This window comes from Macaca thibetana, chromosome 6, assembly GCF_024542745.1.
Source record: "Macaca thibetana thibetana isolate TM-01 chromosome 6, ASM2454274v1, whole genome shotgun sequence".
Lineage (NCBI taxonomy): Eukaryota > Metazoa > Chordata > Mammalia > Primates > Cercopithecidae > Macaca > Macaca thibetana.
The window spans coordinates 161,771,861-161,792,153 of NC_065583.1; the positions used below are offsets into that span (position 1 = coordinate 161,771,861).

Sequence of the window (20,293 nt, forward strand, 5' to 3'; positions counted from 1 at the left end):
TTGTTTTTTTTTTTTTTTTTTTTTTTTTTGGACACTTAAAGGAAATGCTTAGGTGCAGGGAAGGCTATAATTGGAATTCCAGGTACAGGAGTTGGAATCCAGCCTAAGCAACAGAGCAAAACCCCGTCTCTAAAATACAAATAAAATATTTGCGTAGTTTTTGATTCAAATTGACTACAGCAGTCAGTATAAAATATATATATTTGTAATTCTGCTCCCAACAAGCTCCAGGTTTCTTACCTGGACAATGTTAAGACAGTAAATACCATGCTGATTGCCCAGTTCAATACACTGGGCTTCGAACAAAAGGAAAAAGTAAATCAGGTGCTGTGAGTCCTCATTCTGTCTGCTGCTTATTAGCTGTGATTCAGGCAAGTGACTAGATGCCTGTGGATCAGCCTCCTCTCCTCTAGAACAAGATCTTTTCTACACAGCTCTTATCTACTGTACCACCAGGATTTGCAGTGGCCAATGGCAGTTCAGGAAGGCGGGGGTGCTGTGTCTGCAAAGCTTCTAAGCCACATGGAAATGCTTCAGCCAACAAATCCAAGAACATTACTGTGGTCCACTTTCAACAAAGAAAAATGACTAGAGCTTTTATGAAACAAAAAAAACTGCTTATCTCAGGTTCAGAAACCCTTGATTCCAAAGACAGAAATAGAATTAACAAATGCAATCATTATTTCCGAACTTTACATTATACTATAAATCTCAAATTCTCATCGGGTCTTTCATCTGCTACATGATAAAAGTTCTCTTGGTCTAAAGGAAACGGCTAAGGAGAGCGGCCTGTATCTCCACTGCCCCTGGCACCATCAGGGCAGATGCTTGCAGTTCATGTGTGGTCTGAGGTAAAGAGCGTTTCCTCCATCATGCCAGCAAGGCCACGTCCTAACCTCGCCTGGTTCTTCTCTTTCTCCCAATGCCAACCTGCCCAATGCTATTTAATTCCATGCTCTTCAGAAAAGTATATAAACGGCTGGCAGGCCCACTTCCACCTTCACTGGGAATCCAGTCCTCATGCGCCAAGGTTCCCTAATCTGGGCCTATTTCCAGCTCCAAATACAGCGGTGATGCCCAAGTCTGTTTTTCCAGCCCTAACTTGTTCCCAATCTTCAGACCAGTCACTGGGTGTATCCAGTCACCTCCCAACATCTCCTCAGGGTCCGAGAAGGGCCATGGCCTTCAGCCCATCCCTGCACACTCTTTCCACACCCCTTCTACACTTTCTCCAGTTCTACATCTAGAGGAGTCACAGAGGTACCCACCCAGAAACCCACTCCATGTCCCACTCCTCTCAGTCCCATCAGCGCTGCCTCCTAGCATCTCACTCCCACTCCCTCCTTTTCCTCTTCAGTCCCAGCAGCTCGGCTCAGGGGCTCCTGCCCACCTTGGGCTTGGATGCTACAGAAGCTTCCCTCCAGAACCATCTCCCTCCACCAGGCTCAAGTGTTTCCTTGGACTATGATGGAAATGACATCTCCTGGAATTCTGCATCACGCAACCCACACACCCTTTCTCAGCAGCCCGGGATACAGTTCTAGAAACCCTGGCCTGATGAGCCCCCTGCTTTGCCCGGCAGGTCCTTCCTCACTGTAGGCACTAGGCTGCTGCAGGACCAGTCTGACACTTAACACGGGTGGGCACCAGGTTACGCCTGGGCTACGTGTAGAAAATAAGAACCCAGCCAGAGAGGACGACACTCACACCAAAGAGAAGGTGGCCACACAAAATGGGGACTCCTGATGGCACCTGGCCTCCTGCTGCAGGAATCTGAACTCCCTGACTCTGCCATCCCTCACCATGAGGAGGGCAAAAAAGGACCAAGAGTAGATATTTGAAAAGACTTTGCAGAGATGGTTTCTTTGCAGAGAGCGACACTGAGTCCTACTCCTTCTGAAGCAGAGGGTTGCAATACTCAAAGCTTGAAATGGGGTCCTGGAGACAGTGGGCTGGTGTCTGACTCACCCATCAAATCTAATAGAAGAGCACTGGGGCCGACTGGCAAATCCCGAGTTTGACACGGCAGGGGGTCCAAAAGTCTTTCCCTTGGCCCAGACCCTGGCCTCAGATCAACAAGCTTGCCTGGAATCATCTTAAGGCCTGCCCCAAAAGGCCACCTAGCGGGGTGGACAGGGCTCAGCAGAAAGAAGCTGGAGCTATCGCTGGCTTCCTAGGAGCTGCAAAGGAGGAAGTGGTGGTAGGAGGCAACAGCATTAGCACATCCCAGGAGCTGCCTTGGTCAAGGCACATGGGAAGGCCCTGAGCCGGGGACAAGAAGTGGGAAGGCAGAGGGGGCCTCAAAGATTCCACTCAAAAAGGTGATGGGTCGCCCTGAGTTGAGTTTTCACCAGGGGTAGAAGGTCTCCGACTGAATTATGTCTTAAACAAAAATAGTTGCTTTGTGATTCCATCCCTGGAGTCATGCCAGTTCTGCTCACCAGTGACAAATACACAAGAGTCTGTGAAAGGTGGGGAGGGCTGCAGAAGGGAGGGCTGGGGAGGGTGGGCACAGCGGGAGGTGCAGATGGGGAGGGCTGGGGTGAGGATGGAAAGGGCTGGGAAGACTGTGCCTCGGCCAGCTCACCCCTACATCCCCAAGCTTGGAACCATGCCTGGCCCCAGAGTCGGCACTCTTTGATGAATGGATGCAGGCATTCTCATATTCCTACCCTGAACATGGCAACTCTAGGACACAAGCACAACAGCCCTCCCTCCTGTGACCGTCTGGTCTTCAGTGCTCTCTTCTTGTCCATAAAGAAGGCCAAACCCTTTTTGAACTAAAATACTCTGAGTTCTTGTTACTTGCAACCAAAGGGCCTGACATGGAATCCCTAACACTCCTTGGTCCGCCGTTCCTTCCTGCTGCTCCCACCCTACATCTATCTCATTTCTGTGAAATTCAGATAGAACACTCAAAAGTGGTTATAAAAGACATGAACAGATGGCTCCCAGGAAAGGACCTGAAAATGATTTATACAAATGAAAACACGCTCAGCCTTTCTCAAGTAAAGAAATGCAAATCAGACTTCCAACCATCAGCTCAGCAAAGATCAAAATGTCTGATAAAGCCAGTGTTGGAAGGGCCTAAGGAAACGTACACGTGCTCTCCAATGGGACTGTACATCAATGGTACCACTTAGAGAACGACTTGGTAAGACGTTTCAAGCACACACTCAACTAGCAAGAGTTTAATGTCAGAAAAGAATATGAACAGGGAACCGAGCCCAGACAAAAGGCAAGGGTAGGGGTGAGGACGTGGGACAGAAAATTCAGAGAAGCTACGGAAAGAATGCCCAGGTTTCAGGCAAGATGGAAGTGGTCAATAGAAAAGTACTGTATAAACAACCTCTCATTTTAAACACACATAATGCAGCTGGTGTTCTTTATTTAATGGTTGTAAAGGGCTTCCATAAGACCCACAGCCTGCATCCCTGTTTTTCTCTCTACTTTCTTGAGTGGGAGAAGGCGGTGGAAAAGGAAATTCAAGAACCACTGGCCACCAAGTTGAGCAGAGCACCGTAATTCAGAGAGGTAGAGGGAGAAAGTGCATTTCTGACACTGAAGAAGTGTATCAATCCAAATGAATGGGCCAGTGGAGGAGGAAAGTGGTTTACTGTTCACAGTGGGGAGGTCTTTCTGCTACACGTGACCAACGTAGCACTGCTGTCTAATGGATGCCCAGTACCTATCCAATGGGTTCTTCAGAAGCCCAGCTCCATTTTGCAAGACTCCCGGACTCCAGTTCTTCGACAAACAGGAAGGCAGAGCTCGGCTGACTCAAACTTCATTCTCTAGCTCCAAGATACCTCTGAAAGTCCAGTCTTCCCCGATCTTCAGATGATTAACTTCTTCCAATGCGAGTCTGATTCATTAGCAATTTGTTAAAGTTCTTGCCATCACATTGCTGGGTACATTTCCAGCAGTGTAAATGGTTCATAAAGAAATGTCTCGCACACACCACACCTCTTTGTGGCAAACACACAGCAAGACTGGGTCAGAATTGCGGCAGCGGCCCTGCTTTGCAGGTCTGGGGGATCTTCCCCTAATAAGTGCTAGCACCTCACTTAATCCACACCACCACTGAGACAGACCGTGTGTGGTAAAGATGAAGAAACAGATTTAGGGAGGTTCAGGAACTGTCCAAGCCCACCCTTTCAGTGGGCAGTGGGAATGCTGTTGAATTCAGACCCAAGCTGGTAACTATGCACCTAATTTGGTTGGCAGGGTTGGGGGCACTTAGTATGGGTTAAGCACTGTGCTAACTGCTTCATCTCATCTAACTCTTCTGCACTGCCCAATACTGCCTCACTAAACCCTTGATTCCTCTGCTCACAATGGCCAGGGGTCAAGAGTCAGCCATGTGGACATCATAGGTCTGCCTTGCGGGTGCCAGAAAGTTAAAGCCCAATGCAGTAGCACAATCTGCCAAAGTCCTCAAAGGCAAACATTTTACCACAGCAACACAGCCAGGCTTCTGAGTTGTATTTTCTAAGTTTATTTTTAGTTATTTGTTTTTACAGTCCTCTGCAGCAAGGTTTGCTAAAGTGGATCAACAGCAAAGCCCCCAAGTCGGTTCAGCTTCTGACAGCGAAGACAAGAGACTCAACAAGTAACAGAGGAAACTCTGGCCCCAGAAGCCAGGCATCTGACCGCATCTGCAGGTGGAAACCAAGGCCCCAAACTGCCTAGAGCCTCGGGGGCATGTTTTTCAGAGCAGGCGGAATTTTGGACCCATGCTGAACATCTTACGGTGTAAACAGAGGGACTGCTAAACAAGCCAAGATGAGTGCTGCCAGGTTCACACAGTGTGCTGCCCCGCTGGCCTCCATTCACAATGGCTTACCCATGGAAGAAAAACACCATTGCCCCTGGCAGAAGGTCTAAAGTTGGCTTGTTATCCTCTCCGAATTCATAATACAAAAAGTTAGTAGTGGCTAAAATGCAGGCAACAATACCAAAATATTTTTATAAAAACAATGGAAATGAGAAAGAAGCTTATTAAATACATTCATTTTGACTTTGTTCCTTTATCAAAATACTCAGAAGTAACCAACATTACTGTGGACTGCTGCAGTTCTTATAAGGGGTACAAGGTTTGAGCACCATTTATGTGAATACAGTCAAGGCATTTTTCAATCTGTAAATGAAAGCTCCTAAAATTAAGTATAAAATATTATTTTGAAGTTCAGAATTAAGCTCAAGTACTTCTGCTTACTGGGAGAACTGCCAAGTCCACTGCCAAGACTGTGGACATTTTAAGCCCTGTATCCCTTCCTTGTACTGATCCATGTTATGGCAGTTTCATTTCTGACCCAAACTTATACCAAACAAATCAATGAGATTAACTGAGAAAACACAGTGTCCTCCTCCATTAATGCTACTGAATGCTATTAAAAAGCATTAAAAATGCTTAAACAAACTGGTGGCCATGAGATCTGGGACCAGATACACATCATAAATGATGTATTGATATAGCATTTTAATACAATTAATGTATGTGTTTCTAGACTTAATAACCACTCTATGTATTTCCATTATACATACCAAAACCCATTCCACCATTCCCGGTAGTAGATTTCAATATACACTGAAAAAAATACAATACATGGGGCCAGACACGGTAGCTCACGCCTGTAATCTCAGCACTTTGGGAGGCCAAAGAAGGTGGATCACCTGAGGCCAGGAGCTCAACACCAGCCTGGCTAACATGGTGAAACCCCATCTCTACTAAAAATACAAAAATTAGCTGGGAGTGGTGGTGCATGCCTGTAATCCCAGCTATTCGGGAGGCTGAGGCAGGAGAATTGCTTGAACCAGGAGGCAAAAGTTGCAGTGAGCTGAGATCGCACCACTGCACTCCAGCCTGGGCAACAGAGCAAGTCTCCATCTCAAAAAATATATAATACAATACATGGGACAGTTCACCTCCACCCCCACTCTCCCAGAATACTGCTGAGTTCCAAGCTGCGAGGACACATGCACATAAAGGTATGCTGTGACTGCAGACCAACATGCATGCACACACATGCATGTGCACACACAGACGCACCCCTTCTGGTCATGGGCAAGCCCACCTCACACCTACTGCTAGTGACTTACAGGAAAAGCCTGTCAAAACAGTTTAGTTTTGTTGCTTTTCATGGCTCCAAGTTATAAACTGAATTACAAAAACATTAGTAATCAGTTGCCCGTGTCTTTCCTCACACATTCACTAAACCACTGTTCTGTTCAACGTGGCACTGGCTCCCTGGTCTTTCCATCCTCTTAGATGATGTCACAAATCAGGTTTCCCAAGACAGTTAAGCATTAAAATATATACTTCTGTTAAATAAGGGACTTAAATTTTAGAAATAGGAATTTGTAAACTGTATACACGTAAGGCTTTCCATTCATTCAGACTTTTATTCTTCTATAATTTAAGCACAGGAAGTTTGTCTGGCATCTGTGGTTTTGTTCTTGAATGGCATTTTAACATTTATTCTAGAATGAGTTCCTTCTTCTTACAGTTCCTTGGACCACTTTTAAATTATCTGATATTGTGCCCTGCCTTTGCTGAACTATTTGGGAATTCTATTTATTTCTCATACACTTCACACACACTGAGGGCTTTATTTTTAAGTACTCACAGATCTCACATAAAGGCAGTTCTTTTTCTGCATGTCTACAAGTTAGATTCCCCAAGGGTTTATGCTTCCGGCTTTCAAAGGGGAGTACCTGCAAAGTACTGCTTAAGAAAAAGAGATAAGAAAATGATCCAACTGTACTTTAGTGTCTGAAGAAGACACATTCAGGAAGTCTATGGAAGTCCTACGTAGATGCCGAGATGGCAGGAGTGCTATATCATTAAAGGTGATTCAGCACTCCAGAGCCTCTCTCTAAAAGATCTTCAGAAAGTAGACTAACTCTTAGGTAAAACAGCACATTGGGAAAAGAAGCAGGACACGATGAATAACAACACAGGATGAATAACAAAAACAAAGACCTAGTACATAAAAACTCACAAAGGCTTTTCCCAACAGAGGTGTTAACAATTCATGTGGCTTGAGATTTTTACCTGATAAGCTCCAAAAGTGGAGGGAAAAAAATAAAACATACCAAAGCAATGTCTGTTATCCTTAAGCAAAGAAAATCTTATCAGACACTAACTGAATATATAATAGAGGAACAAAAGTGTAAGTCACTATATAAAGAAAAAAGGATTCATCCTGTTCTGTGCATTGAAAACATTTTCATCCACTCTGTATTCTAAGGAAGAGGAACTGCAAACACTTTCAATCAAATCCAGGCCCAAATCATCAGTTAGAGACCATGTATTACTGGTTTCTTGTTCTCTAATGTGATTATCATTGTTCCTCCTGCATGGGTAAAATCAACAGATGTATACGCAGAAGCAGCTCAGGATGTAAGGAGGGGAATCTGAAAATGTTCTGGAAAAGCAATGTTAATTCCATGAAGCATAACACAGGGAAATTATTTCAGGTTTAAATGCACCTTAAATGAGCTCACAGGTATAAAAGGCATGCTTGCAAAAGATGGAGATAACTTTTCTGCCAATACCCAAGGTCCAAAACTCCTAAACTCTTGCAAGAAACTCTGGGATAGAAACTTAGGCATAGTCTAGTTCCTACTATATTCCTTTCTTCTAGAACACCTTATCATTTTGAAGACTGCTCTAAGTGGAACATCCTCCTGAATCCATTTAATCTCCATTCAACTTCTAATCTGCTGATGTCACCTGACCAGCTCAAGACCAAGAATGAGAAATGGAACTCAGATTCTGGGCAACTGAAGCTGCATATTTATTTTTAAAGTTGGTCAATCATTTCTATTTCCTGAAGTACTGTATCTTTGAAAGCTTTGCTTCTCTAACACCATGATCCCACTAAACCTAAACAAGAGCCCGACAGATTCTGACAAGGCCTTCAGACAGAAAGCCACATAAAAGAAACACATTCTTTTGCCTAGAAATCCAATTCAAGTTCACAAAGATAAGAACATTTTCAAAATGCAAGGATAGATGACTATTATTAACATGAGTATTCTTAAAATTCGATGACATATATGAACTAATGGTCAGATTCAATGTACCTGAAGGGCACAGATCCCTACTGCTATGTATGTACAATCTGAATGTTTCGAGTTGTGCTTTAAAAAATACCAGAAATGAATGGTAAGCATTTCCTGCTGTAAAATCCCATATACTACAATGAAAAATCAAAGCCAATAAGAAGTCATTATTACTTTAATTTGGCTTCTAGGTACCTTCTTATTCAAGGCACAATTGCATTTCACAGTGAAAAACACGAAGCCTCTCCAATGTATTCACACACATTTAGAGCAGAATTTGATTCCGACACTCTAATCAATAAACATTTAGCAAAATGTGGTGAATATTACTGATGAGGTAATGGGAGAAAGTTAAAGTAACAGTCTGAATAGTTTTGTGCATCCTGAGTTTTCTTAACTAAGACTTTACTTTTAATTAAAAACAAAATTTACATTTTCAAAAAAGGTTTGCCTCAAAAAAAAAAAAAAAGATAGCTTCTAAACTATATTAAATTGGACCAAATAAAGATTTTAATTATTATAAAACAAAGCTCAGTACTTCAGGGAAACACCACCTCCACGAACATCGAGCCAATTCAGAGGCTGCCAGTAGAATCCTAAACAGTGATGTCTCCGGTTCGTGTGAACACCATCTGCAGTCCACACCCCTTGAGGACAATTCAGGCCATAAGACAGACCATGCTCAGCAGAGCTGCCCCTTCACCACCCCATCCACCACCCTTAGCCTGACTGGGCAGGTGATGGCTCGTAGCCAGGAAGGCTGCCTCCCTCAGGCTTCCCAAAACCAATCAAGGGCATACGTGGCTCAGCCACACTTTTGTACTCATATTCCTACATGCTTCTCCTTAAATACTCATGAAAAATTTTAAGATGGTTTGCTGTCACTCAACCCCTGCCCCAGATGGGTTACACAGATCTGGCAATGGGCACACCCTTCAACACAGCATGAAAAGAGCACAGGAAAACTCAGCTCCAGCTAAGCTCTACCTCAAAGTAATTTGGCCTTGGGTCCCTCCTCTGAAAATAGGTGGATACAAACTGGCTATAAAATCGTGAATCTATGGAACTGCAGAGTAATTAAAGTTTCCAACACTAAACCACAAAGGCAAGTAGTGTCTGTCCACACTGATGGGGCACCACCTGCACCAAGCCCCAGACTCCAGTGTGCTGGGGGTATCAGACACCTGTCATAGTCACAAGGAGCAAGAAGTTCTAGGTTCCCTCACTACTCCCTCCTATGGCTCCTCCAGTCTTCAAAAATGCCTTGAAATAACCCACTTTGGGACCCGATTCTTAATCTACTGCAAAACAATCTGCCTAAAATAGGCTTAATTAAGATGCAAGTCCAAACCATTGCTCTTCCCTTCATAAGAAAGAAAAGATAAGATTACCAGAGGTTGTCATGACTATGCCAGTAACAGATCCATCCCAGAATTATACCCAGCAGACTGTTAGAGGCCCCCTTAGTGCAGTGGGCAGCACATCAGTCTCATAACCTCAAGGTCCTGAGTTAAAGCAGACTGTATAGGGAGATCTATAGAAACCCATTACTACTAGAGAAAAAAAAAAATACTGTCTTAAAAAAATGAGAAGCCAGTTTACCATTAGAGAGAGTTTTGATTTGAGATATAAAGAACATATTCCTCTCCAAAACTGAGTTTCCTCTGACACAAAAGTATTTGCCTTCTGGAGAAGATACGGTTTGCACCATCGAACAGGTGTGCTCAGAAGGCCCCCACTGAAATATACTGCATCATAGATGAGGGGAAAGACTTGGTTAATTTCTCTTATCAAAAGCTAGTCTTCAGGACATCCTGTCCAACTTGGCTCCCAGGGGCCCAAGGGTTCTTCTCAGTGATTGTTCTTAAGAGACCCCCAAGCCTGCAGCCCAAGCCCAGAAGCCACCTGTGCATCTTCGCCACGTCGCCAGGCTGTCAGGAGCATGCGTCTGTCATAGACTGGTCTCCTCACACACTCTGACGGGGATGTTATAGTGCCGATCGTCCTCGGCAATAAGCGTTACCACTGGCCAGTCCTTGGGTGGGTCGGTGGGGTAGACTGTGATGAATTCTTCCGTGTTGTACTTGGAGAGCCGGTACACCTGGATGGTGTGGCGCACAGCATAGGCAAGAAGGAACATTTCAACCTGGGAAGAAGAACAAACGGGTATTCTGAGGAAGATCACACTGAAAGATGTGGCTTAACACCATGTTCCACCCATTATCCCACAGTGCAAAGCAATGGTGAAGCCACAACCTTTTTTCCTCCTGCTTTGGGCCCAGCCCCCATCCTTTTCTACTAAAAAAAAAAAGGCAGAACAAAGAATGGATCATATGTCTGATAAGGGTCCTGTATCCAGAATAAAGAACTCTTACAACAATTAACATAAAAAACCAAATAACCATCTTAAAAATTAGGCAAAGGATCTGAACAGACACCTTTCTCCAAAGAAGATATACAACTGACCAAGAACTGACCATGGAAAGATGCTCAACATTGTGAGTCATCAGAGAAATCCAAATCCAACTACAATGAGATAGTGCCTCACACCCACTAGAATGACTATAACCAGTAAGATGATAACAGGGAGTGGCTGCTTCATGAGCACAGGATTTTCTTTGGGGGTGACATGTTTTAGAACTTCATATAGGTGGTGGTCACTGGCAGTGTACTAAATGTCAATGAGATGTACACTTTAAAATGGTCAATTTTATATTACATGAACTTCACCCCAATAAAAAAAAGTCAGAAGTGTTGGTGAAGATATGGTGAAACAGGACACTGATATACTGCTGGTGGGAATGTAAAATGGTACAGCTGCTTTGCAAACAGTCTAGCAGTTCCTCAAAATGTTAAAGAATTACCATATGACCCAGCAATTCCACTTCTCGGTGTATACTCAAGAGAACTAAAAACATATGTTCACATAAAAAAATTATACATGAATGTTCATAGCAGGGTTATTTACAGAACTAAAAAGTAGAAACAATCCAAATACCCATCAAACTATTGAACAGATGAATGAAATGTGATCCATCCATACAATGGGATATTACTTATCAATAAAAAGGAATGAAGTACTAATACATGGTACAATGTGGATGAAATCTTAAAAAACATTATGCTAAATCAAAGAGCCATAAACAAAAGACCACATAATATATGATTCCATTCATATGAAATGTCCAGAATAGGCAAACCCATTGAGACAGAAAGTAGATTCGTGGCTGCCTAAGGTTAGAAGAGAAAGTGGTTACTAATGGGCATGGGGTTTCTTTTGACAAAATGCTCTAAAATTAGACTGTAGTGATGGCTGCAAAACTTTAAAAGAATGAACTTTATGGTATATATACTTCAAAAAAGAAATTGAAAATATCTTATTAAAAAAAAAAAAAAAGAATGAACTTACCATCACAGCAGACCTTATAGGGTCTCGGAAAAGACTAACTTTAGTCTAATATGCAAACCATCCTCTATAAGCCTTTTGACTGCAAGGTACTTGCTATGGTTCAGGAGACATAAGTAACCCACATTATGAATACAGATAACTTTTGAAAGTAACTATCATGAGCCCTGCCTGACCCAGCAGTGACCATCAGTCTACACTCCTTCCTACATACTTGGCAATAAGAAGAAGAGCTTCACACTCCAGGACAGCTCAGAATGGAACCTAACTCAGCTCTCTAATCCTTGCAGTATCTGTCCTGGCACTTGGTCCTTTTTAGAAAAAAGCTGGTACAAGAGTCAATTATGTAAGTAGGAGGGTGGCACTTTGATGAACAGCCTTAATGCTACTTTAGTGGTTGACTATTCCACTAAAAAAAACCTCATTAAGACTTTTTAGGAAAATGAACACATCAAAGATAGCACAAGGTGTGGTGACTCAACTATACTGGCTTAGAGATAGTACTGCACTGGGTTTGTGTAAAACTCCACACTTAACTTATCTGTAAAAGATCCAAGAGCAGGTTGAACTCTACTGGCTAAGGTGACTCCATTTCTCTTTTTAATGCAGCTACAGTTGTCAAGATTAAACAAGATCCTTCGAACGGCTCTTCCAAGTACTTCATTTATTTGTAGCCTCCCAGAGCCAAGAGTACTAATCCCATCCACCCCTCTGAAGAATAAAGCCCAGGTGGAGATAATGGTGGTGACTGTAAAGTACGTCCACAATTCTTTGCTACTCCTCACTCCAAAAGGTGGAGCCAAATTCCCCTCCTGAGAGTGGAATGCATTAAGTAACTTGTTTCTAAAAAGTAGAAAACAGTAACAGTGTGTGATATCCCAGATTAGGTCACAAAAGGCATTTTGGCTTCTTTCTTGCTCTCTGTTTAGATCACTCTGAGAAGCCAGCTGCCATGTTGTAAGGACACTCAAGCAGCCCTGTGAATGCCTATGTGTGAGGAATTGAACCCTCCTACTACCTACCAGTAAGGAACTGAAGCCTCCTGCCCACACCCACGTGAGTGAACAACATTGGAAGCAGATCTTCCAGCTCCAGCCAAGCCTTCAGATGACTGCAGCCCTGAACATACAACTGCATGAGATCCTGGGCCAGAACCATCCAACTAAGCTGCCCCTGAATTTCTTTTTTTTTTTTTTTTTTTTTTTTTTTTTTTTTTTGAGACGGAGTCTCACTCTGTCACCCAGGCTGGAGTGCAGTGGCGCGATCTCGGCTCACTGCAAGCTCCGCCTCCCGGGCTTACGCCATTCTCCTGCCTCAGCCTCCCGAGTAGCTGGGACCACAGGCGCCCGCCACCTCGCCCGGCTAGTTTTTTTTTGTATTTTTTTTTTAGTAGAGACGGGGTTTCACCATGTTCGCCAGGATGGTCTCGATCTCCTGACCTCGTGATCCGCCCGTCTCGGCCTCCCAAAGTGCTGGGATTACAGGCTTGAGCCACCGCGCCCGGCTTTTTCTAACCTACAAAAACTATGACATCAAGTTTGATTGGTAAAGCTGCTTTATTTTGGGGTAATACATGCTCAAAAGCATAACTTACCTGTTCAAGACCACCAGTGTGTCCCACCTGGTTGAGGTGGTTCCTACATCAAGTTTGATTGGTAAAGCTGCTTTATTTTGGGGTAATACATGCTCAAAAGCATAACTTACCTGTTCAAGACCACCAGTGTGTCCCACCTGGTTGAGGTGGTTCCTCAGAAGCTGTCCCGGGTCATTCGATGTGTCCCGAGCAAACAGAAGCACAGAGAAAAACGGTACTTCCTTTCCTTTCTCTTTATCATTATATAGTTCAATGGCTCTGTTTAGCATTAGAAATTTTACAGCTTCATAGAGGCTATATTCCTCCTCCTCGTTTGTGAATAGTTCATCACAAGCTATCTGTCTTGCTTCAGCAGTTCTCATTTCAGCCAAGCCTGCCCACTACAATAAGAAAGTTAAGTAATAATTAGAATTTTTGTTCTAAAAATCCCTGGTATAGTACCATACTATGAGCACAAAATTATTTTTCATGGGTCACTTACCAATGCTCACAATATTCAGGTTTCCAGATCAAAAAATGGTACACTTTAAAGCACACAAACTCCTTATTCAGCTTTTTCTCCCATTAATTTGAAAGAAAAATACAATGTAGTAAGAAGCACTGAGGCTGTGGAAATTTTTACTCCCTTAACCTCCCAGGCAATGAGATTGAACCAGCCAATCACAGACACTTACAGAAGAGCTAACACACATGTATGAAGCCTGTGTTAAGCTGTGAAGGGCAGCTACAATTACAAGGGGCTTACGGGAGGGTTAGCACCCAGAAACACAAAGCCAACCCTCCAAAATGGAAGAGAGGCAAGGAAGAGCCTAGGGGCTCCTGAATAACAATTTACTAAACTTATCCCTCTAACCTCAAAAATATGTATGAACTTCAAATGAATAAATCCATTCAGGAAACTCTTACTGACTCCGGATTAAGAATCAAGTCATGTGTTAGGTATTCAGTGAATATAGGCAAACTCTTTAAAAAAGAAAACCTATAAATTTATGTGTTTTTAAGTTACAGTGAGTGAGAGTAAGAGATGCCAACATAAATACCATTCCTTATGAATAAACAATAACTAGTGCCCCTCTCAAACACCATTATGGATTTTAAATCCAAGAGTGAATTTTAATGGTAATGACTGCATAGAATTCCCTCTAATATTTGGGCTGAAGGCTGGTACATGTTTGTCTATATCTCATATTTTCCAAACTAGACCAAGTTACCAATCATGGACATGGCTCTAGAGTCAGTCGGGATGGAATCAAGGCTTCACCACAGAGCAGCTGGTGGCTTTTGCAGGGCATTTAACTGAGCTCCTGGCCTCAGTTTTCTCATCTAAAAAACAGGAATGACCACAGCAACACCACCTTCATAGTCGTGAGAATTAAGTAACACATGAAATTTTAGTCTGGAGCCTGGCATAGAAGTGTTAGGAATGCTGGCTCAGATTATTAGTGAGTAATTTTAATCTTATTGAAAATTGGCGCCACTCAAGCATTCCCAAAAATGAGGGTCTAATTATAGTAGAAACACCTAATAAAGCAGAAATAGCAATTTCACAAGACCTTAAAAAAATGAAAACAAAATTATGACCTGTGGTTGCGCTGAAGGGCCCTCTCGTTCACTCCCACAGGGCTAGAGCCCTGCCCTCAACCTTCCACTAACCCAAGGACTGAGGAACACAAAATCCTGCGTTCTAGTCCAACAGGTAACAAGAATGGTATTTCCCTCTTCCCTTCTCTGGCTCCCATTTCTTTACAGTAGAAAAAAAGATAAAACTACTGGACTTTCTTTGACAGTATATTTTCATATTTTCCAGTAAACATTTCTTATCTTTCTAAGCAAAAACTAGGTTCCAAGAAGTCAGGGCCCTCAGTTCACTAACTCAATAAAGCACTAAATGAACACCTATTACGTGCCAGTCCTGCTGCTAGGCACAGGGTGTCAAGGAATGTATAGGACAGTCTCTCGTGGAGCTGAAAGTCTAATGGGAGCAGCAGACCATATGTGAGTAAAGAAATCACTGCTTGAAACATGCTAGGAAGGACCTTGAAAAGTCCATGTTTGACCCCCTCTCTACCTTACCACCCTCCACTGACACCCTGGCGCAAGTGACAGGCCCTCAATCAGGGTTCTTGGTCAGAAGAGCTCCAAGCTGCTCAATGCAGGCAAGCTAGGGGTCATGTAAGCCAGTGTGCAGGCAGGACATCCAATCCAGAGGAGACAGTGGAAAGCCACAGAAAGGTAGAATTTTAAAGACCAAATCAATAGGAATCAGAAGACCAAGTTCTCCCTACAATTCTGTTTCAGAAAAACTCTCAGGACAGTTTTCTTTTTTTTTTTTTTTTGAGACGGAGTCTTGCTCTGTCACCCAGGCTGGAGTGCAGTGGCCGGATCTCAGCTCACTGCAAGCTCCGCCTCCCGGGTTCACGCCATTCTCCTGCCTCAGCCTCCCGAGTAGCTGGGACTACAGGCGCCTGCCACCTCGCCCGGCTAAGTTTTTGTATTTTTAGTAGAGATGGGGTTTCACTGTGTTAGCCAGGATGGTCTCGATCTCCTGACCTCGTGATCCGCCCGTCTCGGCCTCCCAAAGTGCTGGGATTACAGGCTTGAGCCACCGCGCCCGGCCTCTCAGGACAGTTTTCTAAAGACAAGTTACTAAATCTACTAACTGGAAAATCACTGAGAAAGAAAGTAAGTCTGATAAATATGGGCAGAATCTTAAAACATGAACGTAATTGGAAAGAATAAATGTGAATTACTAATGATATTAGTATAAGAAATAGGAACCAAATGATATTCTTGAAACATAAATATGACTTGGAACAAAGACTATATTTGTTAAGGTTTCCTTTTAAGAAAGTTAAACACTTCATTATTTGATACCCTAGTACATGGCATCTGCTCTAAGAATATATAAAGTTGGTACTTCCCATTTTACCAAAGCCCTCATGGGAAAAGTTTGAGTTCATTTAAAACCATTTTGCCTAAAAATCAGCCAAGAGCATTTGAAAATCCACTGAGTGAAGACTAAAAACTGGTCTTCTGGGGCAAGCAGGAACGAGAGCTTCACCCTTATCAGACAGGACACTACAGGTTCCAAACCTTCTTCCTCAGCAGAGTAAGGGACTCTTTAATTTTATCAACCAGGTCCTCGTTCTTCCCATCAAATTTCAGTCCAAGTTTCCATTGCTTGATCCAGTTGTATTTGCTTATGAGTTTTTCTGGTAACTACAACATCAAGAAACAAAGAGATAAAGAGGTGTTAACATTCCAAGAAATCCACCACACGATCCAAGCTGTAAGATACCACAAAGTCTGTAAAACCTACCTTTGTTTCCAGAATTAATCCTGCAAATCTGCCATGTGGGTTTAGGATGGAGGACCTAAATCTAGAAGTCAGGAACTTAGAAAGTACCATCCTGAGGAGGGCTGCTGGAGTGAAATGGTGCTTTTGGTTGAGATGCCAAAGCACAATCTGCCTTGCAGGACTCCAACCATGGCCAGGACATTCCACAGCAGTTGTACAGATGAGCTAAGGCCATGCCCACAGCACGTCCTCACACCAACCACCTTCAGGCTACAGGACTCACTGCAGCCTCTCAACCACCACCTAACACATGGCTCAGGACAGTGCTTCTGAGCATGTGAGAAGGTCCAGGGTGAAGCCAAACCTGCTCCTTTCTCAATAAGAAAAATAAAACCTAGTTTCTGGTATTTAAAAAATCCACCAAAAAAAGGTAGAAAAAGTTTGTTAAATAATGTTAACACATATACTCAAAGTTTTAACATTCAGAGAAATGACACTATGTCTAGTTTAACTGTCTAATCGATATATTAAGATAAAACATACATTGAAAATCAGAGGCAGGGGTTATGGGAGCTGTGCTCATTTAGTCCATGAAAGAAGTGACAGCTGAACTACATTGCTAGTTTCCGGGTTTTTTTTAATTCCTGGAGTATTTGTCACTTTGTTTCCCTCTAGTTATCAACAGAATCTGCAGTTTGAAAGGCAAGCTGAGGCACAGCCTGACTGATGACAGCATGGGAAGTAAGACTCTTCCAATAGTCTTGGGTGTGTCAGGAGAAAAATCCTAGAATTAGGCTGGGCACAGGTGTGTCACTTCACTGCTATAAAATTTAGAAAGGAAAACAAGTTCACCTCCAAGTCAACAGATCATTAAAGAATAATTAAATCCTACAATATCCTATGAGGAACCTTCTTTAGCAGTTATTGATACAGTTTTGCCAATACAGGTAACATAGCAAGACCCCATTTCTATTTTTTAAAAAATTTAAAAATTCACTGGGCACAGTGGCATGTGCCTATATTCCCAGTTACTCAGGAGACTGAGGCAGGAGGATCACTTGAGCCCAGGAGTTTGAGGTTATAGTTAGCTATGACTGTACCACTGCACTTCAGCCTGAGCAACAGAGAAAGACCTCATCTCCAAAAAATTAAAAACTTTACATAGCAAGAAAGAAATGAATAAAAATAAATACATAAAATAAAATAAATACAGTTTTAAATTAGGCCAAATCTTCCATTCAACTGGAATGTTAAGACTAAAAGACCCTTTCATAAATAGTAATTCTGGTTGTACCTTCTCAACCTACAGCAATGTGAAACTAAGGTGGTTTCTACAAAACACAGAACCACGATTGGGATGCAAATTACTTTTCACTGTGACCACAGTGATGGCGAACTACATCACTCACTAAGGGTGGAGAGGGCCTTCTCCTCCTCATCTTATTAGAGTAACAAATGACCACTCACCTAAGGGCTACACCAGCCCACTCCGTGCCCACACTGCCCTGCGTTTAGGCAACATGTGGCAATTCTGCGGCAAAACCCTCAATTCGGTCTCTCAGATTTATCACAAGAACCTCACATGCCCTCAAGTGGCAACAAGCTAAAATTACAACTGGGCACAAAGAACTACAAATGCACAGAGAATACTGGCCACACAGACGTGAGCTGGGAAACGAGGTGAAGGGAAGCCCAGAAGACCGGCTGAGCATCTGGGGACCCGATACAGTTATCTAAAAAGTAGGTGCAGTACTCAACTGAATTACTCAGGAGACCCTGAAGACCTAACTACACAGAGAGAAACAACTGTCTCTGATTCCTTTCACACACTGGTCAAACAGTTCAGGGTTGTAGACTTCCAGGAAATGCAGAAATCCTTAAGACAATTTTAAAAAATGAAGCATGAAAAAAGCCATCAGAAAAGAATGAAGTCAAATTTATTCAGAAGAAAAAAGTGAATACAACTTTAAATGCTTTCAGAGGTCATAGCACATGGAACACATGTAAATAGCCTTTGTTTTCCACTAAGCGCAAACTGGACTTCTATTAGAATAAAAAAAATTTAAGCAAGAAACCAGATTTAAATAAGAAACAGTGATTGGAAATATTCAAGAATAAAGTAGGTAATTAGCTTAGCTGTCATTTCGCTTGTGACTAAACTATAAAACAGCCTGTTTTCTCTAGCATATGCTGGTAATTCTTGATACAACATACAGCAAATAAAAATGTGTCATCCCCAAAACTCACAAAAAAATTTTGACACACAGTCTATCTCACTCTAAGCAAACACTGTCACAGTCTAACCAGTTCAGAGACATTATAAAATGTAGCGAACTTGGAAACCAAAAGACCCGTGCTCTAGAGGACACCCCTCTCAGGGACCAAAGTGTTGTCCCACATTTAAGAGCCAGACTAGGCAATCTCCATAGCTGGGGTGAGGGTCAGATGATCTGGCTGCAGCCAAACACAGAGACTGGGATCTGGGCAGAAATGTGAATAACAAACAGGATGCCCGGGCAGGATGACAGGTGAAGGGCAGCCAAACTGTCAGAGGGGCAATAAGGACAAAGCTCTGCCTCATAGGCAGGGAAAAGAGCAAGGCCAGCAAAGCTGAGCAGCAGCAGAAAGGAAGCCCGGGTCTCCTTCACTGACCACAGATTAAGGGGAGGGTCACTCAGTCTAGCTTTCCCAGTTCCCTTTAATACTCTAAATCCAAATGATGTTCTAAAAGACAGAGAAGACAGCAACATGCCACAGAGAACATCTCTCAATCTGCAAACAGAAGCAGATAAAGCTAGCTAAAGGTTCCACCCCTGATTTCTTTTGGTCACACTGCAAGAAACGCTCACTCAACAAAGCCCTTGTCACAGTGGACCTTCCAAGGGAAGGGCTGTGGGGCGAGGGGGGCCAGAGTGAGAACAGGAGTGGAAAGGCATCCACAGGAAGGTCTGCAGGCCACCTGGGAGATCTGCACGACCAGACTAAGCTTATGGGTCCCTTCCTTCCTTCACCAGCCCCTCAAACGCGAAGCAAGTGCTGAATTTGAATTTGTCATCCAATCATGTCTCAGATGTGACACCACAAAACGAACTGGGTAAAGGAAATTTTCAAACTATGTTAAATTGCTGAGGGCTGGAACAGTAACACAAGGACAAGTCCTCTGGCTGGATGACAGCAAGGAAACAACAAAGATATTCTTCAGCTAACATTTAGACCCAACGTTTAATAAACATATATACCAAACCCACAGGCAGGTACACTGTGTTTTCTCTCTTTGACAGAGGCCTCTTGGCATTCAATAAAAGTTAGATGACAAAAACCAAACCACAGTGACCAACTAATTAAATTATGCTCCCAGAAAAATATAATAGCTGATACACATAGAAAAGGAAAGAAACTAGAAAGAATCCTTAAGAATTTTAAAACTATTTTCACATTACTCAAATTAATGTGAAAAACCACCTTAAAAACCACCTTAAAACCCCATCACTCACACATGCAACACACTCTAACAGCGATTAGAGTTTGAACAGTTTGAACGTAATCTACCCAGACTATTTTTAATATGGCAGACAATGTTACCCAAATATATCCTGCTACCAAAAAAAAAAGGGGGCGGGGGCGGGGCCATTGTACTTTACTTTTTTTTTTTTTTTTTTTGAGACAGAGTCTCGCTCTGTCGCCCAGGCTGGAGTGCAGTGGCGTGATTTCTGCTCACTGCAAGCTCTGCCTCCCAGGTTCACATCATTCTCCTGCCTCAGCCTCCCAAGGACCTGGAACTACAGGCGCCCGCCACCTCGCCCAGCTAATTTTTTTGTATTTTTAGTAGAGACGGGGTTTCACCATGTTTGCCAGGATGGTCTTGATCTCCTGACCTCATGATCCGCTCACCTCAGCTTCCCAAAGTGCTGAGATTACAGGCGTG

General features: G+C 42.9%; 1 protein-coding gene across 1 annotated transcript in view; it reads right to left on the minus strand.

The window, feature by feature from the left end:
• The window catches only part of OTULIN (OTU deubiquitinase with linear linkage specificity), a 42,804-nt gene continuing 22,511 nt past the window's right edge, over positions 1–20,293 (minus strand). The window contains exons 5-7 of the mRNA XM_050794705.1: positions 16,164–16,289; positions 13,181–13,450; positions 1–10,216 (exon numbers count right to left, since the gene is read on the minus strand). Coding sequence (XP_050650662.1) covers positions 10,022–10,216; positions 13,181–13,450; positions 16,164–16,289 — 591 coding nt within the window. The 3' untranslated portion in view covers positions 1–10,021. The remainder of the gene's footprint in view (positions 10,217–13,180; positions 13,451–16,163; positions 16,290–20,293) is intronic.